This window comes from Mchenga conophoros, linkage group LG15, assembly GCF_057382185.1.
Source record: "Mchenga conophoros isolate Kocher_MC1m ecotype Shallow Benthic linkage group LG15, M_conophoros_male_GT1.1, whole genome shotgun sequence".
NCBI classification, from domain to species: domain Eukaryota; kingdom Metazoa; phylum Chordata; class Actinopteri; order Cichliformes; family Cichlidae; genus Mchenga; species Mchenga conophoros.
Genome location: NC_140540.1, coordinates 14,251,098 through 14,278,018, shown reverse-complemented (window position 1 = coordinate 14,278,018; position 26,921 = coordinate 14,251,098). Strand labels below are relative to the sequence as shown.

The 26,921-nt window shown below is 40.6% G+C and overlaps 2 protein-coding genes across 2 annotated transcripts; one reads left to right on the top strand and one right to left on the bottom strand.

Annotated features, from left to right (window-relative positions):
• The first annotated feature begins 718 nt into the window (after positions 1-718).
• On the top strand, positions 719-16,670 carry capn3b (calpain 3b). Its single transcript, XM_085246912.1, has 23 exons — positions 719-1,238; positions 4,925-4,994; positions 5,552-5,670; positions 7,280-7,413; positions 7,835-8,003; positions 8,372-8,455; positions 8,541-8,632; positions 8,783-8,860; positions 9,438-9,598; positions 9,722-9,891; positions 9,987-9,998; positions 10,151-10,359; positions 10,461-10,497; positions 12,393-12,416; positions 12,609-12,695; positions 14,656-14,730; positions 14,812-14,869; positions 14,948-15,012; positions 15,198-15,266; positions 15,346-15,424; positions 15,586-15,702; positions 15,914-15,972; positions 16,285-16,670. Exons 1-23 carry the CDS (start codon positions 921-923, stop codon positions 16,309-16,311), a joined length of 2,313 nt encoding a protein of 770 aa, XP_085103038.1. The 5' UTR covers positions 719-920; the 3' UTR covers positions 16,312-16,670.
• znf106b (zinc finger protein 106b) lies at positions 16,610-26,921 on the bottom strand. Its single transcript, XM_085246903.1, has 21 exons — positions 26,804-26,921; positions 26,380-26,584; positions 26,210-26,271; positions 25,753-25,956; positions 24,542-25,651; positions 24,080-24,437; positions 23,933-23,993; positions 23,379-23,533; positions 23,239-23,299; positions 22,403-23,144; positions 22,271-22,320; positions 21,990-22,123; positions 20,828-20,962; positions 20,517-20,633; positions 20,214-20,405; positions 19,907-19,969; positions 19,043-19,162; positions 18,655-18,726; positions 18,439-18,510; positions 18,195-18,341; positions 16,610-18,088 (listed from the first exon to the last, which is right to left on the bottom strand). The coding sequence occupies exons 2-21, from the start codon at positions 26,503-26,505 to the stop codon at positions 18,032-18,034; spliced, it is 4,038 nt and encodes a 1,345-aa protein (XP_085103029.1). The 5' UTR covers positions 26,506-26,584; positions 26,804-26,921; the 3' UTR covers positions 16,610-18,031.

Here is a 26,921-nt window from a genome sequence, read left to right as displayed (position 1 = left end):
TTGTTACTGACCACGTCCCCCCCTTTATGATGACAGTGTTCCCATCTACCTGGCTACTTCCGGGAGGATAACTCATCATGTCACAAAGCTCAAATGATCTCAAACTGTTTTCTTGAACATGACAATAAGTTCACTGCACTATAATAGCCTCCACAGTCACCAGATCTCAATGCAATATAGCACCTTTGGGATGTGGTGGAAGAGGAGATTCACATCTCTCCTCACATTGCAACTGTGTGATGTTATCATGTAAATATGGACTAAAGTCTCTGAGGAATGTTTCCAGCACCATGTCTCATCTATGCCATGAAGAATTAATGCAGCTCTGATGGCAAAAGAGGGTCCAACCAGGTACTTGCAAGGCGTACCTAACAAATTGGCCAGTGAGTGTATCTTTGACTGTTGTATGAAAGTAGTAATTATCAAGCTGTACATTATAAAAAGGACTAACCAACAATTCAATTAATATTTTTTAGGAAGTGGCATGAGGACTATAGTAGCAGCTTATTTTCTAGTCTCATCTTGACCCACATTGCAGATTTTCTTGTCAAAAGTTTAAAAAAATTGATTAAGCTCTTTTAGAATATGGACCACCCTTTTTAACCTCTCACTGTGACTTGGAAATGTTAGGACAGGGTCAGAGTTTCCCTCTGAGAAGCCCCCGCCCCTCTTTTAAAAGGTCTATAATTAGGTTCAATGAGCTCCAGGGACACAACAGTGAGTGCTGGTGTGAGAGCAAGACTGGTGGCTGCCCATGACCCATGACAGCACTTTTTATTAAATAAAGGAACTAAAAGTGAGCACTGGAATCAGGGAGGTTACAAGAACGTTTTTGGGGCTATTTCGAAGCTTCTTGTGCAACAGAGTTCCCGTTTTGCACTTGAGAGAGCCAAGGAAAGGCCAAGGAGTTCACTAACAAGATGGGAGATGAGAAACAAGACGGCAAAGTGCTTCTCGTTGAAGAAACAAAGGTGAAAGTGCTTTATGAAACTGAGACATCTCTCCAGCTGGATACCAAAGCTGAGTACCCAAATGCAGGGTCAAACTCCATCTACTCAGCAATTCTCAGCAGGAATGAAGCTGTCAAAGATGCCAAGCGTCTTAAGACCTTTCTGGAGCTGCGAGACAAATATGTGGAGAAGAATGTTATGTTTGAAGACCCTCTGTTCCCTGCAGATGACTCCTCACTTTTCTACAGTAGGAAACCTTCAATGAAGATTGAATGGAAACGTCCGTCGGTGAGTGCCAGTCTTCAGGGATCGTGTCGTTTGGGCCAAGTTGCACATAATGCGAATGAGTCTCTTACATGTTTACATAGGTGCTTCTCTTAAATCTGTGTACCTTATCACTTCCTCCACACCACATGGCTGGAGTGTCAGGTTCAGACGGTTGCATGGTGGCTCACGCATTGCGCTCGGTTATCACCTTCTACAATCACAGACAGCTGTGACTCTCACGCAGAGGGTCGCACTCAGCTGGTGCTGGGATTCAAACTAGCAACTCAGCATTGACCTCGGGGGTTCATATTTTTATGATGCACACTCCCAAAAGGGTTTGATACTTTTCCAGGGCGTTTGCCTTTGGCGATAAATGAGTCAGATTGGCAGTCGTTAAAGTGGCATTTGGCAAAAGGTATTCAGACATGTTCGCGTTACATGCAAACACACTGAGAAAGACATTAACACCAAGAGGCAGAAGCAGCGATGAGAAAAGTCCTGCCTGTTACACAAAACTTATGAATCAATGCCAGAATGTAAAATGCTCTTTTTGAATTATTCCAAATATTAGCTCACAAATGTAAGCTGACCACCTGGATCTTTACATAGTAAATAAATCAGTGGATTCAACTGGACGCCTTGCTAATCAGCTGTTTTTGCTTTAGCATATTTAATGTTTCCGTCATAATATAAATGCTTTATGAGCTACAGTGTCCATATTTCTTACCCTGCATAGCATGTACAGGCTGGAAATATGCACAAAAAACCACATTGTGGTATGTGTCATGGATTTAAGAGCTTTAAACTGTTACACTTCGTGACACACCTAGTTCTTGTCAATTGTGGGCGGACAGATTTGTGGACAGTTGATGCCTCGCCATGACATCAGCTCATCGATCCTTTGGCTGGATGAGCGAACAAAAAGAAGAAAAAAATTGAAATCTGTAGTGTAATATAGGATATCAGATAAAGGAAGTGGAGTTAAAACCACAACAAAGTGGAAGTATTACATTTTTTTTCCTATTCAACGCTTTTTAGTGTTGTACAAAGGCATTCGATTCCATTACACAAAATTGACGGAAGTATGATAAAAATGAAAAGAAAATCAAAAGTTAGGATAAAAAGTTGTTTAAAAACCCGGGTGCAAGATTATAAAAGGTGTTAAATAGAAATAAATAAATACATATATGTATTGCATCATCACTGACCTGTATGAACAGCATACATATGGCTCTGTCTATTCCTTTCAGCATGATGGTATGATATATTTTTTACATTTTCATTAAATCATAAGAAAATAATTTTCAACCCAACATTATTCGCTAATCTCATTCTTAAATGCCTGCTTTGTAAATTCAGTATAACACTAACACGAAGGCTGATTGCTGCTTCAAGTTTCACCAATGAAGCGTGAGACACTCAGCTGAGATCAGTGATACTTGAATGCCACACAGGGGTCAGCTGTGGAGGGTGCTTTAAATCAGGAACATGAAACTGCATTTTTATATTTTATGATGTAAAATGGGGAAAAATAGTTTGTTTTTCTTCAAAATTACTATGAAATTGCACACTACTAAAAAATTGCTTACATTATATTCTGTGTACCAAATCTAAATATTTTGTAATTTCAAATAAAATACATTTTCCATTTTAATTCAGGGGAATTACGGCCTTAGTCACAGGCTGTATTATACAATGGAGATGTATGACCCACAGCATAATTCATACTTAAGTCAAATGCTGAAATCATGTATGTATATGTGTGTGAATATTCATTATAGTAGACAGTCTGGACAACAACGCCTTGTTTTACAAATACATTTGTAATCAGGAGTTATGAGGTGAGGTCTTTTATACCAGAGGGCCTCTAACAGGAGCTTCCATGTAAATATGAAGTGAATGCAGAGGGCGTCTCATGGTTCCAAAACCTGACCTGGCAGAAGGCATTACATCACTTGCTTTCAGTTGTAAATCCAGATTTTAGTTTTCCATCAACAGAAATATAAGCTTTTATATTTTATATATTTTATATTGCAAATAAATTGAGTGTTGGGGAAGCGGTAATCTGAAATATAACCATGAGAAGTTTGGTAAAAACAGAAAGCAAACCAGGGCAGCATGTCAGGATGGACAAATCCCCTTTATCATTTCACAAGCTTCAAATCTTTGAAACTCCTCAACTAAAGACCTTAATCCGTCCCAAAAGAGGTGAGGAAATGACACGAGGAGAGAAGAGTTGAGGAGACGGATATTTACAAACCCAATTCTGAAAAGGTTCAGCACAGGGACTTTTCTTTTACGAAGCTGTGCTTTTTAATAGACACAATATGTGGTTTACCATTGTGTTTCTGGAATAAGTAAGGCTCTCTCTGAATAGACGTTAGGAGCACATGTCACTCTAAAACCCGTATATACCTTTCAGCACTGATAGTGCCTTTTCAGATGCACAGGCTGAGTTCAGAGACGATCGTAGATTCAGAGATGAACAGTTTTTCAGTTTGTTTCAGTCGTTTTTAAATGAGATTTCTAGATGTGATCATGTTCATACATGGCTTCTTCTTTGCATCACAAAGCATTTGCGGATTGCAGAATGAACTGTGTCCACATTCAAAGATTTTTGGAAGTGATTCCCATGCCAGAATCGTGCAGTGCTGCCTCAGTTCCCAAAGATTATGACCATCCAATACTGATTTTCAGCCTTTCTGATACACAGAGTTCTCCAGAGTTTCTGAACCTTGTGATGATATTATTCACTTTAAATGATGAAATATTCCAAGTTGTCACAATTTTACATTTTGGAGTATTATTCTAAAATTGTGCCACAATTCGTGAATTCAGTTTTCTTTGCAGATTGGTGAAGCTTTGCCCTTTACTCTGGAGAAACTTTGCCTCTAAGAAGTTATTTTTAAACCAGTCATATTACTAACCTGTTGCCAAATAAACTATTCAATTGCAAAATGTTTCCCCAGCTGTTTCTTTTTAGTACCACTTATTTTTCCAAGCTTTTGCCACCCTCTCCCTAAGCTTTTAAATAACAGGTTTGAAAATCATTACAGATTTATACATGTATAAAATATATCGTATATTTAAACATACATAACAAAACTCTGGGATCAAAATAATTTGATGTCAAAAAATAATTTTGTGATACAAATTACTGAATAAACATAAATCTGATGTTTGAAAGCAGATATTAAAGTTGTATGAACACAAACAGCCGTACAGAACCTTTGTCTGGTATCCGTTACATTATAATCAGGAGCTTAATCTGTACAAATAACTTGGAACCAAAGTTTCTGGTTTTATATACAAAGCCAACTTTTTCCATGCAGTTTGATACCAAAGGAAAAGTGGCGCAAAGAAAGAAAGTCCTGGGTTTTCTCTTGGTGCTCAGGTTTCTCACGGGGTAACTGTCTGTCAGGACGCAGGAAGTGTTGCAAAAGAGATTTTTAATCTCAAGAGTTTCACTTCCTGGATGAAGAAAATATAACAATTGAGATTCTATACCGATTCTCCACGGAAAGAACAATTATTCTGCCTTTTAGTCATTTTCGTCATCTGCTGACACATAACAAATGCATTATGTCATGGAGAACATCCTTTGGTTAAATGAAAAAGTACATCATTACTTTCATAATGTGAAACGACTGAGATTTCATAACATATTTTTTTTAAAAATTCCCTTCCTGACGTTTTTTGTCTTCCAGGAAATTTGTGAAAACCCCCAGTTCATCATAGATGGAGCCAACAGAACAGACATCTGTCAGGGAGAATTAGGTAACATCTGAACTGTCTGCGCTTTCAAAAAAGTGATTTTACCCACATTTCACTCTTTTGAAAAGACATTACAGTGGTTTTTTTAAGCCTGTATGTTAAGTTAGCACTGTCGCCTCATAGCAAGAAGCTCCAGCTGGGGCCTTTCTGTGTGGAGTTTACATGTTTTCCTCATGTTTGTGCGGATTCTTTCCGGGTGCTCAGTCCAAAAACATGCATGGTTTTAATTAATAGGTTAATTAGTGATTCTAAATTGGCAGTGCAAATAGTTTACTATCAAAAGCCCTGCCTCTAACTAATTTTTATAAAAGGGATGACATCAAACAAAACAGCTACCAGAGCCTGAAAGCATTAAGTCGAGCAGTGTAAGTGTCAGTTTCATCTGCATCTGATTTTATATTGGTTATGGGGCAAGTGAGCATGCTGAACAATTACTGACCTCGAGCCTGAGTTCGAGTTCGAATTCTGACACTTGCAGCAATTTGGTGTGTGACAACTCTGTTACCCTGTGAAGTAATTTGTTTGGATGAAATCACAGCTCATCAATCTGTTGTCGACAGGTGACTGCTGGCTGCTGGCTGCCATCGCCTGTCTCACGCTGAACGAGAAGCTGCTGTACAGAGTTATTCCCCCGGACCAGAGCTTCACCGAAAACTACGCCGGCATCTTCCACTTCCAGGTTGAAATGTGACATTTTGGGCATCGTGCTGTTAACAGAAAACCATTTTATGTGTGTCAAATTTATAGTAAAAGGAAAACCAAGTAAAACATATGTCAAAGAGTATTTCAGATTTCGATATATTAGTTTTTTACTATGATCGTTTGGTCAGTGGGAGAGTAATTTTTTATAAATACATTTTTATGTTCTTGGATAAAGTGTAAAAATGCGCCTTGGTTTGGTTTTGTTGAGTGTATTTAGTGTTAATAACCTGATTGTGAATATGTTCACTCATAGCTCAGTCTTTAAAATGAATACAATGGGGTAAAACGTTTAATGTTTGCCTCAAAAACATATTTGAATAAACACAGTGTTATAAAGTGTTATAAAATTTTAAAGACGTAACTCAAAATCACATTTGAGTAGATGACAATAAAACCTTTTTTAAAAAGTCCAAGTATCTCAACATGGAATTATACTATAGTATCTATTAATGTGAAACATGATATGATGAAGGATATACAGATATTTCTGTCAAATGAAAAATGTTGATGCCTTTTTTCAGACAGAATTTTTGCTTCATGTTTATTCAGTTCAATTCAATTTTATCACAACAACAGTCGCCTCAAGGCGCTTTATATCGTAAGGTAGACCCTATAATAACACATACAGAGAAAAACCCAACAATCATATGACGCCCTATGAGCAAGCACTTTGGCGACAGTGGGAAGGAAAAACTCCCTTTTAACAGGAAGAAACCTCGGTCAGAAACAGGCTCAGGGAGGGGCGGGGCCATCTACCGTGACCAGTTGGGGTGAGAGAAGGAAAACAGGATAAAAGACAAGCTGTGGAAGAGAGACAGAGATTAATCACAAGTATGATTTAATGCAGAGAGGTCTGTTAACACATAGTGAGTGAGAAAGGTGACTGAAAAGAAAAAACTTAATGCATCATGGGAGTCCCCCAGCAGCCTACACCAATTGCAGCATAACTAAGAGAGGATTCAGGGTCACCTGATCCAGCCCTAACTATATGCAATTGTTGGAAAGTCTTAAGCTTAATCTTAAAATAGAGATAGTGTCTGTCTCCCGAATACAAACTGGAAGCTGACTCCATAGAAGAGGGGCCTGAAAACTCTATGAACAACAAGTGCAAAGTGCTCTAATGGGGTGATATGGTGCTAAAAGGTCATTAAGATAAGCTGGGGCCTGTTAATTTAAGACCTTGTATGTGAGGAGCAGGATTTTGAATTCAATTCTGGATTTAAAAGGGAGCCAATGAAGGGAAGCCAATACAGGAGAAATATGCTCTCTTTATAGTCCCTATATGTCAGTTATATGTCAGTACTCAGTCTGGAGCATTTTGGATTAACTGAAAGCTTTTCAGGGAGATTTTTGGACCTCCTGAAAACAATGAATTGCAGTAGTCCAGGGCATAGAACACATTTTGAGCTGATGATAAAAGTTTAAAAGATGTTTTTCACATGTCACATGAAAAGTTATCAGTTGTTTCGCCTTACTTAAAATTGATAAATAAATCAATCATGTTGTGGATGGCGAGCTATTTTCCTTGTATGGTAAAAATACTTTGCCATGTCATCAATGATTTTCTCTGTCGTTTCCACACTCAGTTCTGGCGTTATGGCGAGTGGATTGATGTCGTCGTGGACGACCGCATTCCCACCTGCAACAACCAGCTGGTTTTCACAAAGTCTTTCAGAAAGAACGAGTTCTGGAGCGCTCTTTTGGAAAAAGCTTATGCCAAGTAAGCAGAGCCTATTAATGTCCCATGCAGTCAAGCAGTCATGCACACCGTCATCTGACATGCGTTGCTGTTCAGCGTGGTTCAGATTTCCAGTCCATACACCGAACGACAGTTCTTGTTTCTTCTTATTGAAAAAAAGTCTGCCATTGAACTGTTTCAGGTGTTTTTAACGCAAATTGAGGTTTTTCAATAAAAGTTTTAGTCTGAACAACAAATCTCAGTCTTAAACTGCGATTTAGCAACCAATTATGAACTGTGTTACTGAGCCGTATGTACTTTTGCAGTGTACTCTCACACTGATTTGTGACACACCTCGAGCGTCCTCATATTTCCCGAATTGACAGCCAGCTGTGTGAAAAGTATCAGCCCCGGAGAACACACATGTCAGCACACTGACCAGAATGATCGACCTCTCTCTCAGGTTGCACGGGTCTTATGAGGCACTGAAAGGAGGGAACACTTTGGAAGCCATGGAGGATTTCACAGGTGGAGTTACCGAGTACTTTGAATTGTCTGATGATCCCACAGAGCTCTACAAGATCATGAAGAATGCACTGGAGAGAGGCTCACTGATGGGCTGCTCCATAGATGTATGTGTTTGAGGTTAAAGCATCACTCTTTGTCATGTTTCTTTCACTTCATTTTAAGTGTTAGCAAGTAGAATGCACAGATTTCACACAAAGTTTTCTACATTTTTTTCCCTCCCCTCAGCTCTGTCAAAGAGAGCAGATATCTGTCATATGTAACTCTCAGGCACGCAGCCCCACCCACCTGCTGTTTTGCTGTTATTGGCTTAAAATGGCTTAGAGTTAAAATGACTTATTTCGGACAGGGAATAAACTGAGTGTCCACAACAATACCAAGTATAGGATAACCAAGGATTATTTTGAACTGTGAATCAGTCAAAGCTACTATGGAGTCTAATAATAAAACATATGATGTATGCTTTGTCTGTCAGGTTTCTTCAGAGAGTGAATTGGAGAGTCGGACTGAGCAGGGGCTGGTCAGGGGTCATGCCTATTCCATCATAAGCCTGGAGGAGGTAGAGTGAGACATCCATGTAAATGCACATCGTCTGGTGGACAAGGCATTTTTTTGGTTATTTTTTTTTCCTGCTTCTTTGCAAGTGTGATGAGGTTTCAAAGGACACAAGAATTCGCCTGATTCGTTTGCGCAATCCCTGGGGTTTTGTGCTCTGGAAAGGACCCTGGAGTGCAAAGTTTGTATATTTTTACTCTTAAATAACGCAGCATATCACCCTTAAGTAAGACATGGTGGTAGTGGAGGTCTCACCACTTGCCAGCATAATTAAAAAAATAGTGTCTCCTATTTGCTTAGTTTGTATTTAGGAAATTTGATCTTTCCACAGTTCAAAGGAGTGGTCGACAATTTCCGCTGCAGACAGAGAAAACCTGAAAAAACAGACCATAGAGGCAAGTGAGTTCTGGTGAGTGAAACACCTTCCCACACACCTTTTTGTCTATAATGACTTAACTTTTTTTTTTTTTTTAATCTTTCATCCACAGTTTTGTGAGAAGTTCCTACTACAGTATAATATAGCTACCATCACTGTTAGTGTTCAGCTCAAATCACAGCTTAGCATCAAACACCTTATGGTGACTTTGAGATATCAGTGTACATAGAATGACTTTTCAACTGCCACCGTGCATGGCCTCTTTGTTGCCCCACTACTGATAAAAACCTATAAATAGCAAAACCCATCCACCAAGCAGTTTTGTTCACTACAAAATGAACCTGCAAAGAGATACAAATTCTAACTTTTTACAGTATAATACTACAGTCAAATTTCAAAAGCCAATAAAACCTAGGTGAATGCTAAATGTATTTAACTGTACTCAAATATCTGTAAAACTCTTTGGAGTTGTTCTGCCACTGTTTACTTAACATTTTCCTACTTGAGAACCATTTGTTTGCATTGCATTGTGAGGGAATGATGAACCTAGTGACTGTATTTACTCAGCAAGCACCTTTTTTATTTTTACTTCTTTTGTGTTTCACTTCAGGATGTCCTTTGCTGATTTCAAGAAGAATTTCAGCAAGCTGGAGATGTGCAACCTGACCCCCGACACGCTGCAGGGGGATGAAAGAAACACCTGGACAGTGTCGGTCCACGAGGGTCGCTGGGTGAGAGGAAGCTCTGCTGGTGGCTGTAGGAACTTCCCAGGTAGGCTTTGTTCTTTTTGGATCAGCTTTCATACTTTTAAAAGACAATATTGTAAAACCTCTCACTTACATAATTCGTGTTTATATGAATCTGTGCTGCATATTTACTTTGTGTATTTTACAGACACGTTTTGGACAAACCCTCAGTATCGTCTGCAGCTGTATGAGGAGGACGATGACCCGGATGACGAGCAGGTGGCCTGCACTGTTGTCGTGGCACTGATGCAGAAAGGTCGAAGGATGCAGCGCCATCAAGGGGCCAAATTTCTCACCATAGGCTTTTCCATCTACGAGGTAGTGATCACACCTCATTTTTTCTTCAGAAAGTACACACGTGTCCAGGATTTGAGAAGTTAACCTGATATTTAACTTCTTTTGTGTCTCTGCAGGTGCCGAAGGAGGTATAATGATCTTGCATCTTTCACTTTATTTGCTTGTATCCCCAAGAGAGGTTTCACTTGTATAAAAAGGGGGGAAAGAAAAGTTACAATACATTATAATATTTCTTATTGCTATCATTAACAAGTCACCATTTCTACAACCCTGTTCACAGATGTGTGGGCAGAATCAACATCTGCAGAAGGACTTCTTCCTCTACACAGCCTCCAAGGCAAAATGCAAGAGTTACATTAACCTGCGGGAGGTAACGGAGCGTTTCTGTCTGCCTCCCGGTGAGTACGTCATCATCCCCACAATCTTTAAACCCCACGAAGAAGGAGAGTTCATCCTCAGGGTCTTCTCTGAGAAGCAGAGCACATCAGAGTAAGGGTTACTATCGTGTTTTTCTTGAGAGCCAAATTGCTTTTAAAATTACAAGATGTAGAAAGGCAGCATTGCTGAGGTATGTTTGCTTTTCTCCACAGGGAGGCAGAGACTACGATTGGATCAGATCAAACGCAGGTTTGCAGCGTAATGTTAGAAGCAGTGGGGTTAAAATATGTTCTTGCTTTTATTGCAGTGGACTGTAAACTGAAAGGCTGGTTTATCTTTCCTGTTTAGAAACCTGTGTTTTAATCACACACACTCACCGGTCATTTCATTAGGTATACCTTCATAGTACTAGGTTGTACCCTTTTTGCTCTGCAGATTTGTCAGCTGCACACGTGATAGGACTCTCCCGTTCCACCACATCCCAAAGGTACTCTATTGGATTGAGATCATGGGACCGTGGAGGCTATTTGAGTGCAGTGAACTTATTGTCATGTTCAAGAAACGAGTTTGAGATTATCTGAGTTTAATAATGTAATAAGGCAGCGCCTGGGGAGCAGTGTGTAGGGACGGTACCTTGCTCAGGGGTACCTCGGGGTAACCGTTCAGTGGAGTCGAACCCCCGACCTTCCGATCATGGGGCCACCACTCTACCTACTGAGCTATAACTGCCCCTGTTTTGTGACATGGCATGTTACTGTGCTGGAAACAGCCATCAGAAGATGGATACACTGTGGTCAGAAAGTAATAGACATGGTCACCAACAATACTCAGGTAGGCTCTGGCAGTTAAATGTTTTTGGTACTAAGGAGACCAAAAGGTGCCCGCACCATTATTCCACCACCAGCAGGCTGAATTGTTGATACAAGGCATGATGGATCTGTGCCTACATGTTGGTTACACCAAATTCTGACCCAACCATCCATAATTGAGACTCAGACCACCCAAAATTTTTTCCAATCTCCTGTTGTCCAATTTTGGTGAGCTTATGCAAACTGTAGCCTCGGTTTCCTGTTCTTCTGCTGCTGTTGAAGAAATGTACACGATGACTGGCTGATTTGTGTTAACAAACAGTTGAATGGGTGTACCTAATAAAGTGGCTGGTGAGTGTATTTCAGAAACATCTATTCAATTTTGTTTATTTATTTATACAGTGCCAAATTTGCTAGTTGGGGTTGCATCACATCCTTACTGTAGCACTCCCTCATCATACTTGCACTCAGTTAATGAAGATACTGGACTTTCTCAGCTGTGACAGTGTATTGACTGTTTGGGGAAGTGTAAACCATACTATATCTTCTTTAATTGTTTCTTTTGTACAAAATGGAAATGGAGATCACCTCTTTTCCTTTTTATGGGACTTTTAATATAACTGAAGGACTCTGATGAAGGACACAAAGACGGGGTTGTTAATCCATACATACAAATATGCAGGTTCAGTTCCTTACACCAAAGCACTAGAGATGAAAAGTAGAAAAGATAAAGAATATTGGGGGGAAAATCCCGCTTCAAGAAGGATGAAAATACTAAATTCATCTTTCCATGGAGTGCAGCAGACAGTCATTAGATGCCACATTTAACTTTAACACTATGCTCACATACAACTCCGTATTCTTGGACTCAACTTAAGTAGCTTTGCATATATTTGGTTCAAAATAACCCTCATGTATCCTAGGTGCACCCCCTTCAGTTAATCCACTGTATGAAACAAGCTCCCTTCCACTTAACCTCACTCGCTCCTAATTGGCTGCTCCAACAAAAAGTGGCAGGGCCCCGCCCACCCTCTTATTCATACATACATATATCTGGCTGAATATGACACTAATATGACCTGTTTAAAGTCTGCATTAATATGCCTTTCAGATCAGCATGTCCTACAGATCACTGCAATGTCGGTTAGAATTTGATTTCAAAGCCCAGCTTTGTGTCTTACATATTCATTAACTTTACTCTTGAACTTTCCCTAGCTTGTTCTGATGCATATGTTCTGTACTCAGACCAACTAATAGACTTGAACTTCCAAGTGTTTCCTCCTCCATTTCATCTCATTTCATCTTTTTGTCTCTCCTTGTCTTATTGGTCACCAGCAAGAAAAGAAACAGAAAGAAAAGGTAATGAATGTCTGTAGCAGTTGGATTGTTAGGCTGCTTTTTTGCTGAGCTCTTTCTTCACTGCTCCTTTCCAACACGTGTCAGCTATTAGAAGCGTTTGCCGACACAATATTAAATGTAGAGTTTATGACCAGTGGGATTACTGCAAACTGACTCTTTTTTTAAATTCTTTTTGTCTTTTCTACATGTCAGCCTATTGTATTTGTGTCAGATAGAGCACTGGCCAGCAAAGAAATCGAGCACGACACGATTCGGGGGGAGAAGAAGAAGAAACCAAAGGTAAATGTCCTTGGTGTGGCGAGTCTTCTGTCACATGGCAAACAGCTCATGTCTGTCATATTTTCCTGGTGACTGATGACTCCAAAATGCAATCTTTACTGGATCAGATAACATGACTGGGAATAAAACAATTGAGTCTGAAGCCAGTAGAGCTCAAGTAACTCAGCTGCACCTGTTTTCCTGTAGAGACACTCTAATGTTAGCTGTCCGCAGTCTTGTTTTTCCCATATGCTGCTCTCCTCTGGTATCATAGAGAAACACATCCAATCATTTAATGATTAAATAGACTGATAAAAGCCATGAAAACCCCTTTCTAATGTTACACCTTATATATATATACACCTGCTTTCCCTTTATAATGCCTATAAAGACCAGTTAGTATGGTAATTAAATAACTTTGTGACTTGCTCACAAGAACAACAAGAACAAAGCAAAACACTCTGTCGATATATTTTAGTGTAACACTACCTTTAAATATGACTTTATTAATTTATATGAAATTTGATTTACACTTTTACAACAATGTCAGCAGCAACTGATTATTATGAGTGCTATACATGCATCCTATGATAGAGAAGATGTATTGGACTACATGATACTGCACAGTAGTACCAAATAGAGACTGACTGAGTGTACAGCGTTCTGTATGAAATTAAAGTGAAATCTTCAAGTGAAAACCTTTTGAAAATGACCCAACTTTGTTGCTTCGAACATCAGGAAAAATCGTTGTCTGGCAGGAAGAAGATTATCCACAATTATTTCCCCTCAAAGCCAAACACAGACTCAGTAGTGGAGTCCGGTCTGGGCTCTGGCTGGGCCGTTCCAGTACTTTAATCTTCTGGTGAAACCAGTCTTTGTTGATTTGGACGCATGCATTGGGTCATGAATTGATGAAAGGGGGAATTCCTCAAAGGTGCCACTTTGATCGCTTATATGTCTATATAAACTTAAGTTTTAAAACTTATATCCATAACTCGTGTAAAAAAGTTTTCTTTGCAGTCCTCTCAGAAACGACGTATACTGTTAGTGCTTTTAGGTGCTTTTAATCAAATGCACTTGATTAATTGATCATCAGAAAGTGGGAGCACCTCTTTAAATCAGAGGTTTTGACTGTTTACTGATGAGAAAAATTCTGTTGTGTGTCAATACGATGCAACAATCTTCCCAGGAGTGGATGTATCACCAAGTTCACCCCAAGGTAATGCTCAGAGAAACTGAACTGGAAGAGTTGTCAGGAAGAAGCCTCTATTCTCTAAAACAAACATGGCAGCAGAGCTTTGGCTCAGAAAGTTGAATCTGAATAAACCACAAGACTTCTGGAACAGTGTCCTTTAGACAGACGAGACCAAAGTGAAGGTGCACGACATCACGTTTAGTGAAAACCAAACACAACATATCAACACAAAAACCTCATACCAACTGCCAAGCATGCTGAGGGAGGGGTGATGATGTGGGCTTGTTTGGCAGCCACAGGACCTGGACACCTTGCTGTCATTGAGTCAACCATAAACTCCTGTGTATACCAAAGTATTCTAGATCCAAATGTGAGGCCATCCGTCAACAGCTGCCGAAAGCTACAACAGAATGACTGAAAAAGAAAAGAATCGAGGTCCTGTGCACAAATGTCCCCAATGAACTGACCCAACATTGTAAAGACTCATAAAGTCATACAGAAAATGATTACTTCAGGTTATTGTGCAGTTCTACAAGTGACTGAATCAGCCATGCTTTAGTTTTTCATAGGACTGCACAGATTCCTGTGAAAACTTTCTTCTTCCACAACTACAGGTGTTGGACTCTTTGAGTTAGAAGCATTCGAACTTTGAAACCTTATTTCTAATCTTTAGTTACTGCTGCACAGCAAAGTTCATCAGTGTTTCTTTCCTTCACGTTTCTAAGTCTTCGCAGTTTCTTTTTGTGAACCTGTCTTTGTAAATAATTTCTTTCCTCTCTCCTTCAGCGGAAACTTCTCCAACCTGAGGAAACCGACGAGGAAAAGCAGTTCAGGACTATTTACCAACAGATTGCTGGTGATGTGAGTATTGCACAGTTAGTTTGAGGACAACACTATAAAGACTCTCATCGGCTAATATGAAACAAATCATCGCTCCCTCAGGACATGCAGATCTGTGCCAATGAACTCAAAACGATCTTAAAAAACGTGCTTTCCAAACGTGAGTACGCAGAAAAGATTGCGATTACAGCTGCCGCCAGCGTGCTCGGCATTCACACTGAGCTGTGCTTTTCCACAGATAATAACATAAAGTCAGAAGGTTTCAGCCTCGAGACGTGTCGGAGTATGATCGCCTTAATGGATGTATCCTTTCAACTGATTTCAATTAGAGGATTGCGTGCACATAACTCTACTGTTTGCCCAGTTTCCCAGTAACAGAACAGAACATTGCACCTTATGTAAATACTTTATTCTGGAAAGTCAAAGTAAAACAGTTGGGTTGAACAGTACGTAGCAGGTGTTTCCATGACTGATGCTTTTGTGCTCAGACTGATGGGACAGGAAAGCTGAATCTGCAGGAGTTCAAACACTTGTGGAAAAAGATCAAGGACTGGCAGGTAGGATAGCTTTAACCACAGCTGATGTCTGCTCATGCTTGATATGTTTTTATCTGATTGTCCGACTTTGGGTCTGCAGCTCATCTTCAAACGTTACGACAAAGATAAAACCTGGTCTATCAGTAGTTTCGAGATGAGGAATGCTGTTAATGATGCAGGTGAGCAGAAAAAACAGATTTTTCATTTGTAGCACAATAATTATTATTTCTTTTTAGAATTAACATATTTTGCCAATGCACTCCTTGCCTGTGCGTTCCAGTTTAATGTGAGAATGATATAATTTACATATTTAAATATATATTTTTTATCTCCATATCAGGGTTTCAACTCAACAAACAACTGTATGACATCATAGCCATGCGCTATGCAGATGAACGCCTGAACATTGATTTTGATAGTTACATCTGCTGCTTTGTGAGGCTAGAAGGCATGTTCAGTAAGTACAGACCACACACATCTGGTGCCAAAAACACTTGCATAGGACTGATTATTAGCCTATTTGACAGATTTAAGACATTGTTATGATGATATAGTGATATTAAATTTACTTTACTGAATCTAATTATCTTACAGAATGAATTAATGTATTTTTAAAGCTCTGAGTGGTTGAAAAGTTACCCAGCTCCATAATCTGTTGTCTCTTATAGGAGCATTCAGTGCCTTTGACAAAGATGGAGATGGAATAATCAAGCTCAACGTGCTGGAGGTAAGACACTCTTATTTTTGCCGTTCTGTGCCTCGTTCCATAACTTAATCTGGTCCTATTTAGGTCATTTGTGACCTTGTAAAGAATAAAACTTAAAGTAGGAATAAAATGAGGGGGGAAAAGCCTGGAACTACAGAAATCGAGAAGTGTACTATGTGCAGAGTGAAAACTACATTTCCCTGAAGGGTGTTTCTAATATCTTTTTTGCTGACTTGAGTCACACAGTAAAAACCAAAACACAGAAATGGTATCATCAATGTGGCTTTTGCTGTGCTACAGTAAATGACAATAATTCTTTTATTCTCTTTACAGTGGCTTCAGCTGACGATGTACTCATAGATCATGTCCATGTCAGTTGGCGACTCATCACGTGAGATTGGAATAAACTTCACCACGACGTAGCTCGTCATTGCTCCAATTTCCTCTAGATTCAGATTTAATGGTCAGGTTTATTCCTGTAATCTTTTAAATATTAAAACAGATAAGAAGTAGGTTTTCTGAGCTCTGATAACCAGGTTACACCAGATGTTAATGTGAAATGTAAACAGACACGCACAGATGCAGAATTTCCCTTTGTTGTTAAGTCGTAAAGAATATGTGGCTATCAATGCTTTTATTTTAAAGTGGAAGCAAACACTGTGATTATTTGTTGTAATTTTATTGATGTACACATACAGTAGGTATTAAACAAAATAAAATACATACTGTACTAAAATTAAGGCGTGACTTTTATTATACAAGATTGCTGGAGAGTCTTTGGACAGCCTGGTTTCAAATATGTGATGTAGAACAAAGTTAAACAGGGAAACAGAACATTTCCAAGAGTTACAGTCAGAAATGTGAAAATGACCAAAAGTCAGCTAACAAAATAAAGGAATAATAAGCAGGAGAATTGAGGCTTTACGTGAATAAAATCATGGCGGTTCAGCTATGTGTAAAAGAAATACAGTATCTCTGCTTCTGCTGCATCATCTTTGATCTCTCTCGTCTGTCTGGGGAGTCGAGGAGTCTCCTAGAAAACTCATGGGTATCATACGGAATCTCAATTCTGCCACTGGAAAAATATAAATAAATAAGTTTTTAAAAATCGCCAGACAAAGTTGAAACTTTGAGTTGCGCATCTCAAAATTTTGGCTTACTAAATACCCCAAAATTTTAAGGTGCTTCTGAGTAAGTTGAAATTTCAAGATATACAACTTGAAATGTTGATTTATGGAGAGCAAACTTTTTTTTTTTTTCACGAGCTTCCATAACATCATCAGCTGGTGGAGTTCACCGTACAGTCTACTTCACAGTTATTCTGACACGTTTCTCAATTTGCTGCATGTTTATTAGCTTCACATACAAATGAATGATATTCATGACAACTCGACGTCTTCACAGGAAGAAAAAAAAGAAAAAAAAAAAGCAGGAAACAATTTTCATTAACAAATAAATCCAAATTACAAAGTATGAAATGATCTAATGGATTAGTGGCACTTCAAGAAAATACCAGTTATAAACGTCCAAGGAAAAGAAGTTCAATTTTGTGGGATTAAAGTGGTAAATATAGGAGAAAAATGCAGAATATTTTAAGAGGAAAAAAGCCGAATATTATTATTAACTCACAAAGCGGTGAGAAAATACAAATCGCCTGAGATTAATTGACACATTTATGAGAGGAAGAAACAAAGCAAGTGGCTTAACTCTGCATAGATATGCTGATCAGGTTCATGCATGAGTTATCGCATTATGCTTTATTTTATAACCATCAGTAGCACACTAGTGATTTTTAGCACTGTGTGTTTACAGGAGAAAGCAACAGAGTGATTTAGATGATTTAGAAGCTCATGTTTTCCAGCTCAAGCTATCACCCGCTGCTCATTCTCACTGAAACACAATCTGTGTCGTGTATTTCTCTCAATTTTCTAACTTTAATCTCAGAGAATTTCTGAATTTTACTTGCAGTTTGATGACTTTGAAATCTCAGAATACCACCAAAATGACAAGCTGGAAACAAAAACGTGAGAGCGTGTGAGACTCCACCCTGGCTTGCTGCATCACTTTACCACCATTCCCATCAGGGCTGCACGTTACTGTCGTTCTCCACGTGAGTCTGCATGTGTTCAGAAAGCTCCTGCGGCAAAATGCAAACAAAGCTGACAAACTGGTCTCTCTGAATGAACCACAAGAAGAAAACACATAGCCTAGCTAATGAGGTACGCTAACAAACTGTTCACTACCTGTCTGACTGAATGCTGCGTGGCAAAAAAAGTGTCGCAGCCTCTCCAGCGACACTTGACCGTCTGCAGATTTTGGTTGCTGTGATCTTTAGTAAGGTGCTGTAGCAAGTGATCCTGCATGCCAAAGATCAGAGAGCAATTCTGCCACTGGAAAGAGAGCAAATACAACAAAAAATCTTCAAGAAAAAGGCACTGTGTGAACGTGGAGGAGTCACTGTTCCAGTTTATAACATCAGGTTCTTACCCAGCAGCGGTAGTTTTTCATCAAGTTGAGCTTTACAGCTTGAACGCTGCCATCGTAACAGCCTGTGTAGATCTGCGTGTGGAGCAATCGACCACAGAGAAACAAGTCAGCAGTGTTTATTCATCCCTTTCCTGTATGAACCGCTGCCAAGCAAGTTTATATTTAAAAAGCAAAAAAAAAAAAAAATACAGCTGGACCAGCTTTAATTGCACTTACCACACTTTTATGTACAGCCATGCACATCACCATGTCACTGTGACCGCCATATACCTGCAGCCGGTCATGAGACTAAACACAAAGTAAAACACACACACACACACACACACACGACAACAGATAACTGTAACTAAAAACAGATTACAAAGGTTTTTATAAAAAATTATTTTTTTTTAAATACCCAAAAAGGTGAAAAAAGAAAAATCAAAGTTCCTCAAATTGTGTAGTTACATGCACAGGGACAAATATGTAGCATCAACCAAAGCCGCACAGCATTTAAAGTCTAAATGGATTTGCAACAGTCATTTACAAAAGAAAAAAAATTGTAACCTAATCATTTGTTGCGTTCTTTTCTGTTCTACTTTGGAAGAAAATAGAGTCATAATACCTGTAGCTCATAAACTCGAACCAGTTTATCCAAACAGGCTGTTACCATCACTTTCCCCAAGATGACAATTGATGTGACAGCATGACCGTGACCCTTGTAGATGCGAACCAACTCGCCCGTCTGCAGACAGGAAAACATGGCAACAAAACTAAACGATAAAAAACACACATCACTTACCAAAAGCACAAGGCTCGCACACATTACTAAAGTTACACTAAAAATACCGGCAGCCAACAGTAATAGCCCTCAGCTTCTTAGTAGAAGCACCTATGTTATAAATCCAAAAATCCTCAGTGATTTTCACAAAAGTTGGCCTCTGACCTTGAGATCAAGGTTATCAGGATTAGAAGTTGTCAGACACTTTTAGTAGTGCCTCTACGGTAGCAGTTCAAAAATCTTCAGTGACATCTTTCTCGATTTATTCTGTTCACGTTTAAAAAAAAATATACCTCTGACCTTGATCTTGAGGTCGAGCTCCCTGAGATTCAAATTCTTTTGAGATGTTTAGTAGATGCACCAATTGTGTTAATTTCAAAATCCTTCACCAGCTTGTTCTTGAGTTATTGCATTTTCAAACTTGAGTTTTTACGCGGCTGCCGGACAAAAATGAGCCGTTTATGGTTGACTGCTAACCAGGCTTAAAAAAAAAACAAAAAAAACAACTCATGCTAGCAGAAATGATTTGGTGTCTGCATCTTTCATGTGATAAAACATCAATATTTTATGACTAAAAACACCCAAACTAAAAAACTAAAACAAAACATTAAAACAGAATTCAACTTTTTTTAAATAACACTAATAACTCTGAAAATTCTCGCTAGCATAATTTCATTGATCTTTTTTTAAGTAAGTCAAGTCACTTACATGGATGTTGTGGGCATGTACAGATGTGTCACTGGAACCACTGAAAACCAGGTCATTCACTACCTGAAAACAACAACAACCAAAGACAACAAGATGCAAGAAGTGCTGCCTGCAGGTCATAAACCAAACACCAGCCAACCATTTCCTCCCACACATACAGAAAACAAAACATTTTCACTGCTGTCATTTTATGACTATCAAGTTTTACCACATGCTCTGATGTCAACACAGACTTGATGTTGATTATGAAAACTTTAATAACCGTTTTCAGCAAAACAGACTGTTAAAGGATGTAGAATTTCCCCACCTTCATACAAAGTACAGTCTTGGTGTGACCTTCCAGTGACCGCAGCAGCAAGCCGCTCTTGGCATCGCGCACGCTGATAGTGCTGTCATACGATCCGACCAGAAGCAGCCGGCGAGCGCCCTCCTGAGCTGTGCCCAGGCAGCTCACGCCTCGTGGGCCGTGGCACTCGAACACATCCAGCTGTTTCAGAGTCTAAAAAGATCAAAGTTGTTGGAAAGAAGAGAAGGGATATATATATATATATATTTTTTTTTTTTTAAATGAACACTATGGCATGTACAGTAATTATCCAATTTCACTGACCTTTACATCATAGCTAGCAACTGATCCGCTGGCAGTCCCAGCATACAGAATATTCCAGGCTATGTGCAAATACAGCACTCTGTCAGGAAGGGCAAGCTGCTCCAGACACTTCTTAGACTGCAGAAAACAGTCGATTATAAGACAAAATCAATAAATGCTCAACAAAACACACGTTTACTTCAACAAACACATTCTGACTGAGTTTCACACTAAAATCCAGCCAGTGGGCAACTTTGTGACAGCAGCACTTCATTACTTCCAAAAACACGTCCAACACCAACCACATTAAGTCCTATCAAGACATTATATACCTTTATGCTGTAACAGCGGATAGTTTGATCGCTGGATCCTGTGTAGAGGCGTGTCGGCATATTTGGGATGGATGACACCAGTAGACAGTTGATTTTATTTGTGTGACCGTCAAATATTGTTAAGCACTCCTTGGTCTGGATACATAAGACAAAATATAGATGTTAATAATAGAGGAAAGAGACATACATTTCTTTAAAGACAAAACAGTGACATTCAGTCGCTTTTGTCTGATTAAAATCCCTCTCAAAGAGGGTGCTGTACCAAAAACCTCATTGTGATCAATTTGGTCGCTAGCAGATGGCCCTCAGTTTCCATCCATTTGCATGAAAAATGCTTGTCTGCAAACACTGGCTAACTAACCACAGAGTGGCAGTAAAACTTGTAAAAGTGCAATGCAGATCAGAAACAGAGCACATTTACCTTCCAAAGAAAGGTGTGGCTTGGACCTGAAACCACCACATTAAATGGCACAACTGCAAGTTTACGACCAATTTCTCCAATCAACTGCCAGCAACCTCTTATTCCCATTTACAATCTGCTATGCTGTCCATAGTCAGGGCTAAAGTGGACCAGAAAGGTTTGGAAAGACGGCATTCAGCTAATGAGCAACTAAATCTGGCAGTCAGGCTAGTGCATATTGATATGAGTTCACACGCTGCAGCCCGGCGTTGCTTCTGGTGATGGCCTGGAGATACTTCAGTGATAAGAAAATAACGTCCCACGGCTCATTTACACCTTGAACACACCCTGTCTCACCCCTGTGATGCATTCATGGTGCACACATAAAGCTGAGGTTGCTGTAGTTAAGCTTATAGCTGCCTACTAAAGAGGAGCATGTCTGCAAGGTTTCTGCACAGTTTCACAGGTGGGAACTGCAAGTGAAATTTTAGCAAATAGGAACTGGAAATTAGACAAATATCTTACATAATATCTGCTTACATCTTACTGAATTCAGCTGGTACCGTTAGTAATTCTACACCCAGCGTGTATCAATGCCAAATCCCACTTTAACCCCTGCTCGTGGTTAACTGTCAGCTCATTTCATTAAAAACTGCACCAATGCCACAAAGATACTTGAGAAGTCCAGTTCAGAGACTCAAATTGAAAAAAAAATGCACTAGAGATAAAACTGGACAAAATTTTGAAGTGCCAAGAACATACCACTAGACTGTAGGCCCGAGCCGTGTTGTCCCCCGAGCACGTGTACAGGACGCCATTGTGGACTTGAAGGCTGTTCACGGGGCCGCTGTGATTTAGAAACTCTCCCAAGGATGGCTCCTCATCATCAACGGATGCTGAAATAACAGCGACTAGGTTTATTTCTTTCTTTTTTTTAAGAATCTAAAAAAATAATAATACATATTTGAAATTTTCATGGTACATTTTAGCTCAAAAAAGGCAGTATGTTTTATCATTGCTGACAAACAGCAGAGATTACTCACCTGCAGGCGTGTTGGCATCTTTCCCTTCCAAAGCTGATGGCTTAATTTCACTGAAGGGATGAGAGAAATGGATCAGTTTTCCTGTAAAGTTCAGGATTGGAACCCTGAAACGATCCAAAGCGTGAACCTCACCTGTTGTCCTGACTTTGTTGAGACGTTTGTGTGCTTGCAGAGCTGAACTCAGCATTCACAGAGTGAAGCGGCTCCTGTGGCTGCGCCGGAACCTTTAAATCTTTTCCAAATGAGTCCTCACAGTCCGATTCATCGACGGCTATGACCTCCATGTTGGAGCGATCGATCATTTCAACAGAATCGTCGCTCTCGTTCCCCTTGTCATCTGCCACAGGTTGCCGTTTTTCTCTTTCGGGATTACCACTGGCTGGCTCTGGTTCTTTGGCCACCATCTTTGTCATTGTACAGTCCTGTAATCCCACTCTTGTTTCTTGCTGCTGCTGCTGCTGCCTGGCAGATGATTCAAGAGAAAGAAGTATATTTGCAGATGTGGAGCACTCTGCGTTGGACTGATTGGCAGAGATGGCAGCAGCAGCAGTTAAGGGAGCTGCTAAGTGTGTTTGTGGGAGCAGCAGGGAGGGAAACAAAGATACGGGTTGGTTCAGAGGGACCTGAGCAGCATCGGTTTTACTGGGCACTGCTGTGGACAAGTGGCTGGCTTGTCCAACTGTGGACCGATGGCACATTTCTTGCTTCACTGTTAAAACGAGCGGAGCTGGAAGAGGTGGGGTGATGGATAATGCTGGAGCTGTGGAAGCCGATTGCTGAGTTGTTGAGGAGCCAGGTAACAGGCTCGAAGGAGGAATGGAGGGAGATCGAACACTGGCAGCTCCCGCCGATGACGATGTTCCTGAGTACCCTTCTGGAAGAGATTAAGAAAGACGAGAGAAAGGCATTTGTTGCCCACGGAACCATTCTGAGTTCAAGTTTTCACTGCCAGTGTACATCTACCGTACCTTGCATTCCCTGCAGGATCTCAATGCGCTTGGCTCTTAGGCTGTTGACCTCAGAAGTGAACTAAAACAGCAGAAAGACCCAAACTTATGAATGGCTCCTTTGAGGTCAAACATTTATTTATTGGACATTTCTTCATTACCTGCTGTCTCAGTAGCAAAAGTCTCTGGACTTCTGCATACGCAGTTTGCAGGGCATTACGGGCCTGGACCAGAGACTTGTCCAAATTCTGCAATGAGTGGCTCAACTCTTCCTCACGCAGTGACACCGCCAACAGCTGGTCCATTTGTTCCTGATCTGCAAGTGGAGGGAAAAAAAAGTGGGAATGACTGACGAATGTTTGACCCCCCCCCCTCAAAAAACTGCTACATTATCTTAAGCTGCCTCAGAATTTAAGCATAGTTTTAAGGATAAAAGACAGTTTATGAACGTTTGAAAGCAGATTGAGGTAGAAGGTTAACGTGATATTTAGAATCCCCATATATCATTCCCAATATGATGTCAATACAAACCATGGCAGCAAGAAACATCGTTTTAAATATAGCATGATTGTCACTTTGACCTTAAGCTTAATCAATTGGCCTTGACGGAGAGGTCAGAGGTCAAATGTGACAATGTTTGTTCCAGTTTCTTATATTTCATTGCATATAAAAAGGTTTGTTACCTAAAAAAAATCTTACTAATCATCAGAATCACCTTTGTTTGACTTTGTTTTCTTCTTTTTCCCACTTGGCTCCTTGTCAGAATGACCGTCAACCTGCAAAAACATATCAATTCCACCACTGAAATGCATCTGCAAACTGGATGTTTCGGAAATGCGTCACAGCATGCAGTACTAATCACCGTCACCGTGGTGTGTTTCCTCTTGCTGGCACTAGTGCTGCCCCTTAAATCTGAATTAAAATCCTCAAAGTTTGGCTCCACTTTCATCTGTATTTGTGCAGCTGTCTGGCTGCTGCCAGGATCCTGAGCTGCAGCCGGCTGCCCTGAAGCTTCCTGAACCTGAGAGTCTGACTGTGTCCCTGTGTCACGCTCAGTATCAGCAGTGTCTCGGAATGGAGGGGGTGCAGTCGAGTGTGGCACCGAAACAGAGTCTGGAAACGACTCCCAGTGGAAGCCTTCGGACAGCGGCATGTCAAAGTCCTGCGGACGCACTGAGCTGCCTTGGTGAGTCGGACGATTCGACAACTCAATTCCAAACCTGAAAGTTTAAACAGTGACAACAAATAGCATAAAGAAATATCAACTCCAAACTGGGAAAGCACAAATACAATGAAACACCTTATTGGATGGCGATTTCCTCACCTCTGCGTGCCTTTTGCCTTCCTTTTCACCTCCTCATGCCCCGCTGTCCAGTTCTGATTACTCCTGGCCCCCGAAAAGCTAAGCAACGTGTTTGTAGTTGATTTACATCCAGCCTCCTTCTCCCCATGAGCTTGGCCTGCTTTGTGAGCAATTCGAACCTTAGGTTTGTTTGAGTCCGGCTCAGATGAAGCGGTCTTTTCAGTACATCTTTTAGGTGAAGTCAGGCCGTTGGTGGCCACCTGAGATGCATTATTCCCGTTGTTTGGCAGTCTGTCTGCACCTCCTGAGCTCTTTTCATGGTCCTGAGCTTTTTCAGTCAGAGCGGAGGTGCCTGCTGGCTGCTCTGCCTCAGTTCTGCTTTGTTGTGAGGTCACGGGATCAGCCACCTGGACGCCGGCCTCACTCTTCTGTCTCCGGGCTTCTCGGTCTGCTCTGCATGGCTCCCTCACACCCAGCGCTCTTCTGATTTGCTTCAGCATGGCAGTGACATCAACTTCTCGTATAGGAGCTGCGCTGTTGGCCGGTGCAGGTTGAGCTGAGCGGCGTACACTTTCCTGCCGTGTAGTCGCAGCTTGGCTCCGATCAAAGATGATGGCTCCATTATCAGGGAGCTGGTCGCTGGTGAAGACTGTGTTTGTTGCACCATTATACTTCCTGCTGCGATAGTTGTACTGGCTCACAGAAGGTCCTGCCATCTGGTGCCAGAGGTCGGTGGCACCCCCTTGAGTCTCGACGAATCTTTCCATTTGGGAGGTCACAAGTTTGACTCGGCAGGGCTGATTGTTGACAGAAGCGTTATGCCAGCTTCGACCTTCGGGCTCTCCAGACATAGGAGCCAGTCTCCTGCTTTGACAATGAAGGCTTGATTCTGCATTGTGAGGAGGTCTTTGCTTACTGGATACTTTGTTCTCCTTGTTCTGGACGACACCATTGCTCCTGCCTTTGTGCTCATCATTCTGCCTTTGCTCCAGCTGCACCTGTTTTGACTGTCTATGCTTTTCCACTTTGGATGCACCAGTCTTTGTTTTGGTGGTTCCCTTTGACAAATGAGCACGCCTCTGACCAGCCACCTGCTTCAGTTTCTTTTTCTTTTTTTTTGTTACTTTCTTCCTACGGCGGGAGAAAAAAAAAAAGGCAGTCGTTTCCATCAACAACATATTATAACATGGAGAGATTCCAATCGTTTTATTAAAAACAGGTGAAAAACTTACTTCTCTCTTTTCAGTGCCTTGTTTCTCTCCTTGATCTGGGTTATAGACTCTGTGCTGAGAGTCTTAAACAGAGACAGGGGCTTCACATTTTTGGACATCAAGCTCTTCAACTTGGCTTTGTGCTGAACGGTCGAGATGTGCTGGGCATACTCATTTAAACCCATGGAGGAAGCTTTGCATGCCTGACAGTCATGAAAGGAATCTCTGTTCAAGAAAGGGTACAACATATACTGTCAGAATTAAAAATACGGTTATATGTCAGTGAAACTTTGTCATTTTCAATATTGTTCAAGGCTACTTGAAAAACTGCAAAAGGTTTTGGCTTCTCCGAGGCAGCGTATAAAGAAAAGAGAGGTGGTTCAAGACTCTTGCACTGCACTGTATGTCTGACTGAATGAAAAGTGTTTGTCATCAGCAGTGATAAACACACATTTCTCAAATTAGACACAGTACTCACTTGCCCAACACTGACTCCAGCTCTCTGTGATGCAGCATGCTGTGCATATGCTCGTGTGCTTCCTGTAGTTAGAGACATATTATCAAGATTACAAATTATCTATAAAGAAACTGCAGGTTATTCATCTCTACTGAGAATCCAGATGCTTCGGTGAATTAAGAGCCACTTACATGCCTCAAATACCAGCTGCGACACAAAATGCAGTAGCTGCTTTTAGACGTCTGGGAGGTTTGTGGAGGATTCTGCTCCACATGGGATTTGACCACCTTCTCGTGTGGCGTTTGGACGTTTGCCATTTCTGATGACGTGAGACTAGAACCCCAAACTGTTCAGTGTCTCAACATGTCATTGCTGATGGCAGCATTTATATTGAACCTGAGCAGTAGAAAAGAAGCACAGCCATTGAAACACATTGAAAATTAGCTCAACGTGGTCTTCAACTCAGAACTAGCCACTCGTTTGAAACGGTTTTAACACTTTTTTGAGCATTAACGACATTACGATTCGCCAAAGCCGCTGGGAAAAGTTAATCGCATCAAAGTGACGCCTATTTGGGTTCCACGCAACAAAATCTTAGCTGCAGATAATATTTACCTCGTAAATTTCACAAGGCAACAAGCATTCACTGCTCTAATGCCGCCATGTTTGCCTGCGTAAATCACGTCACGTCAAAGTCCACCAATCGCGTTCCGGAGACCGGAAGCTTGTGAGA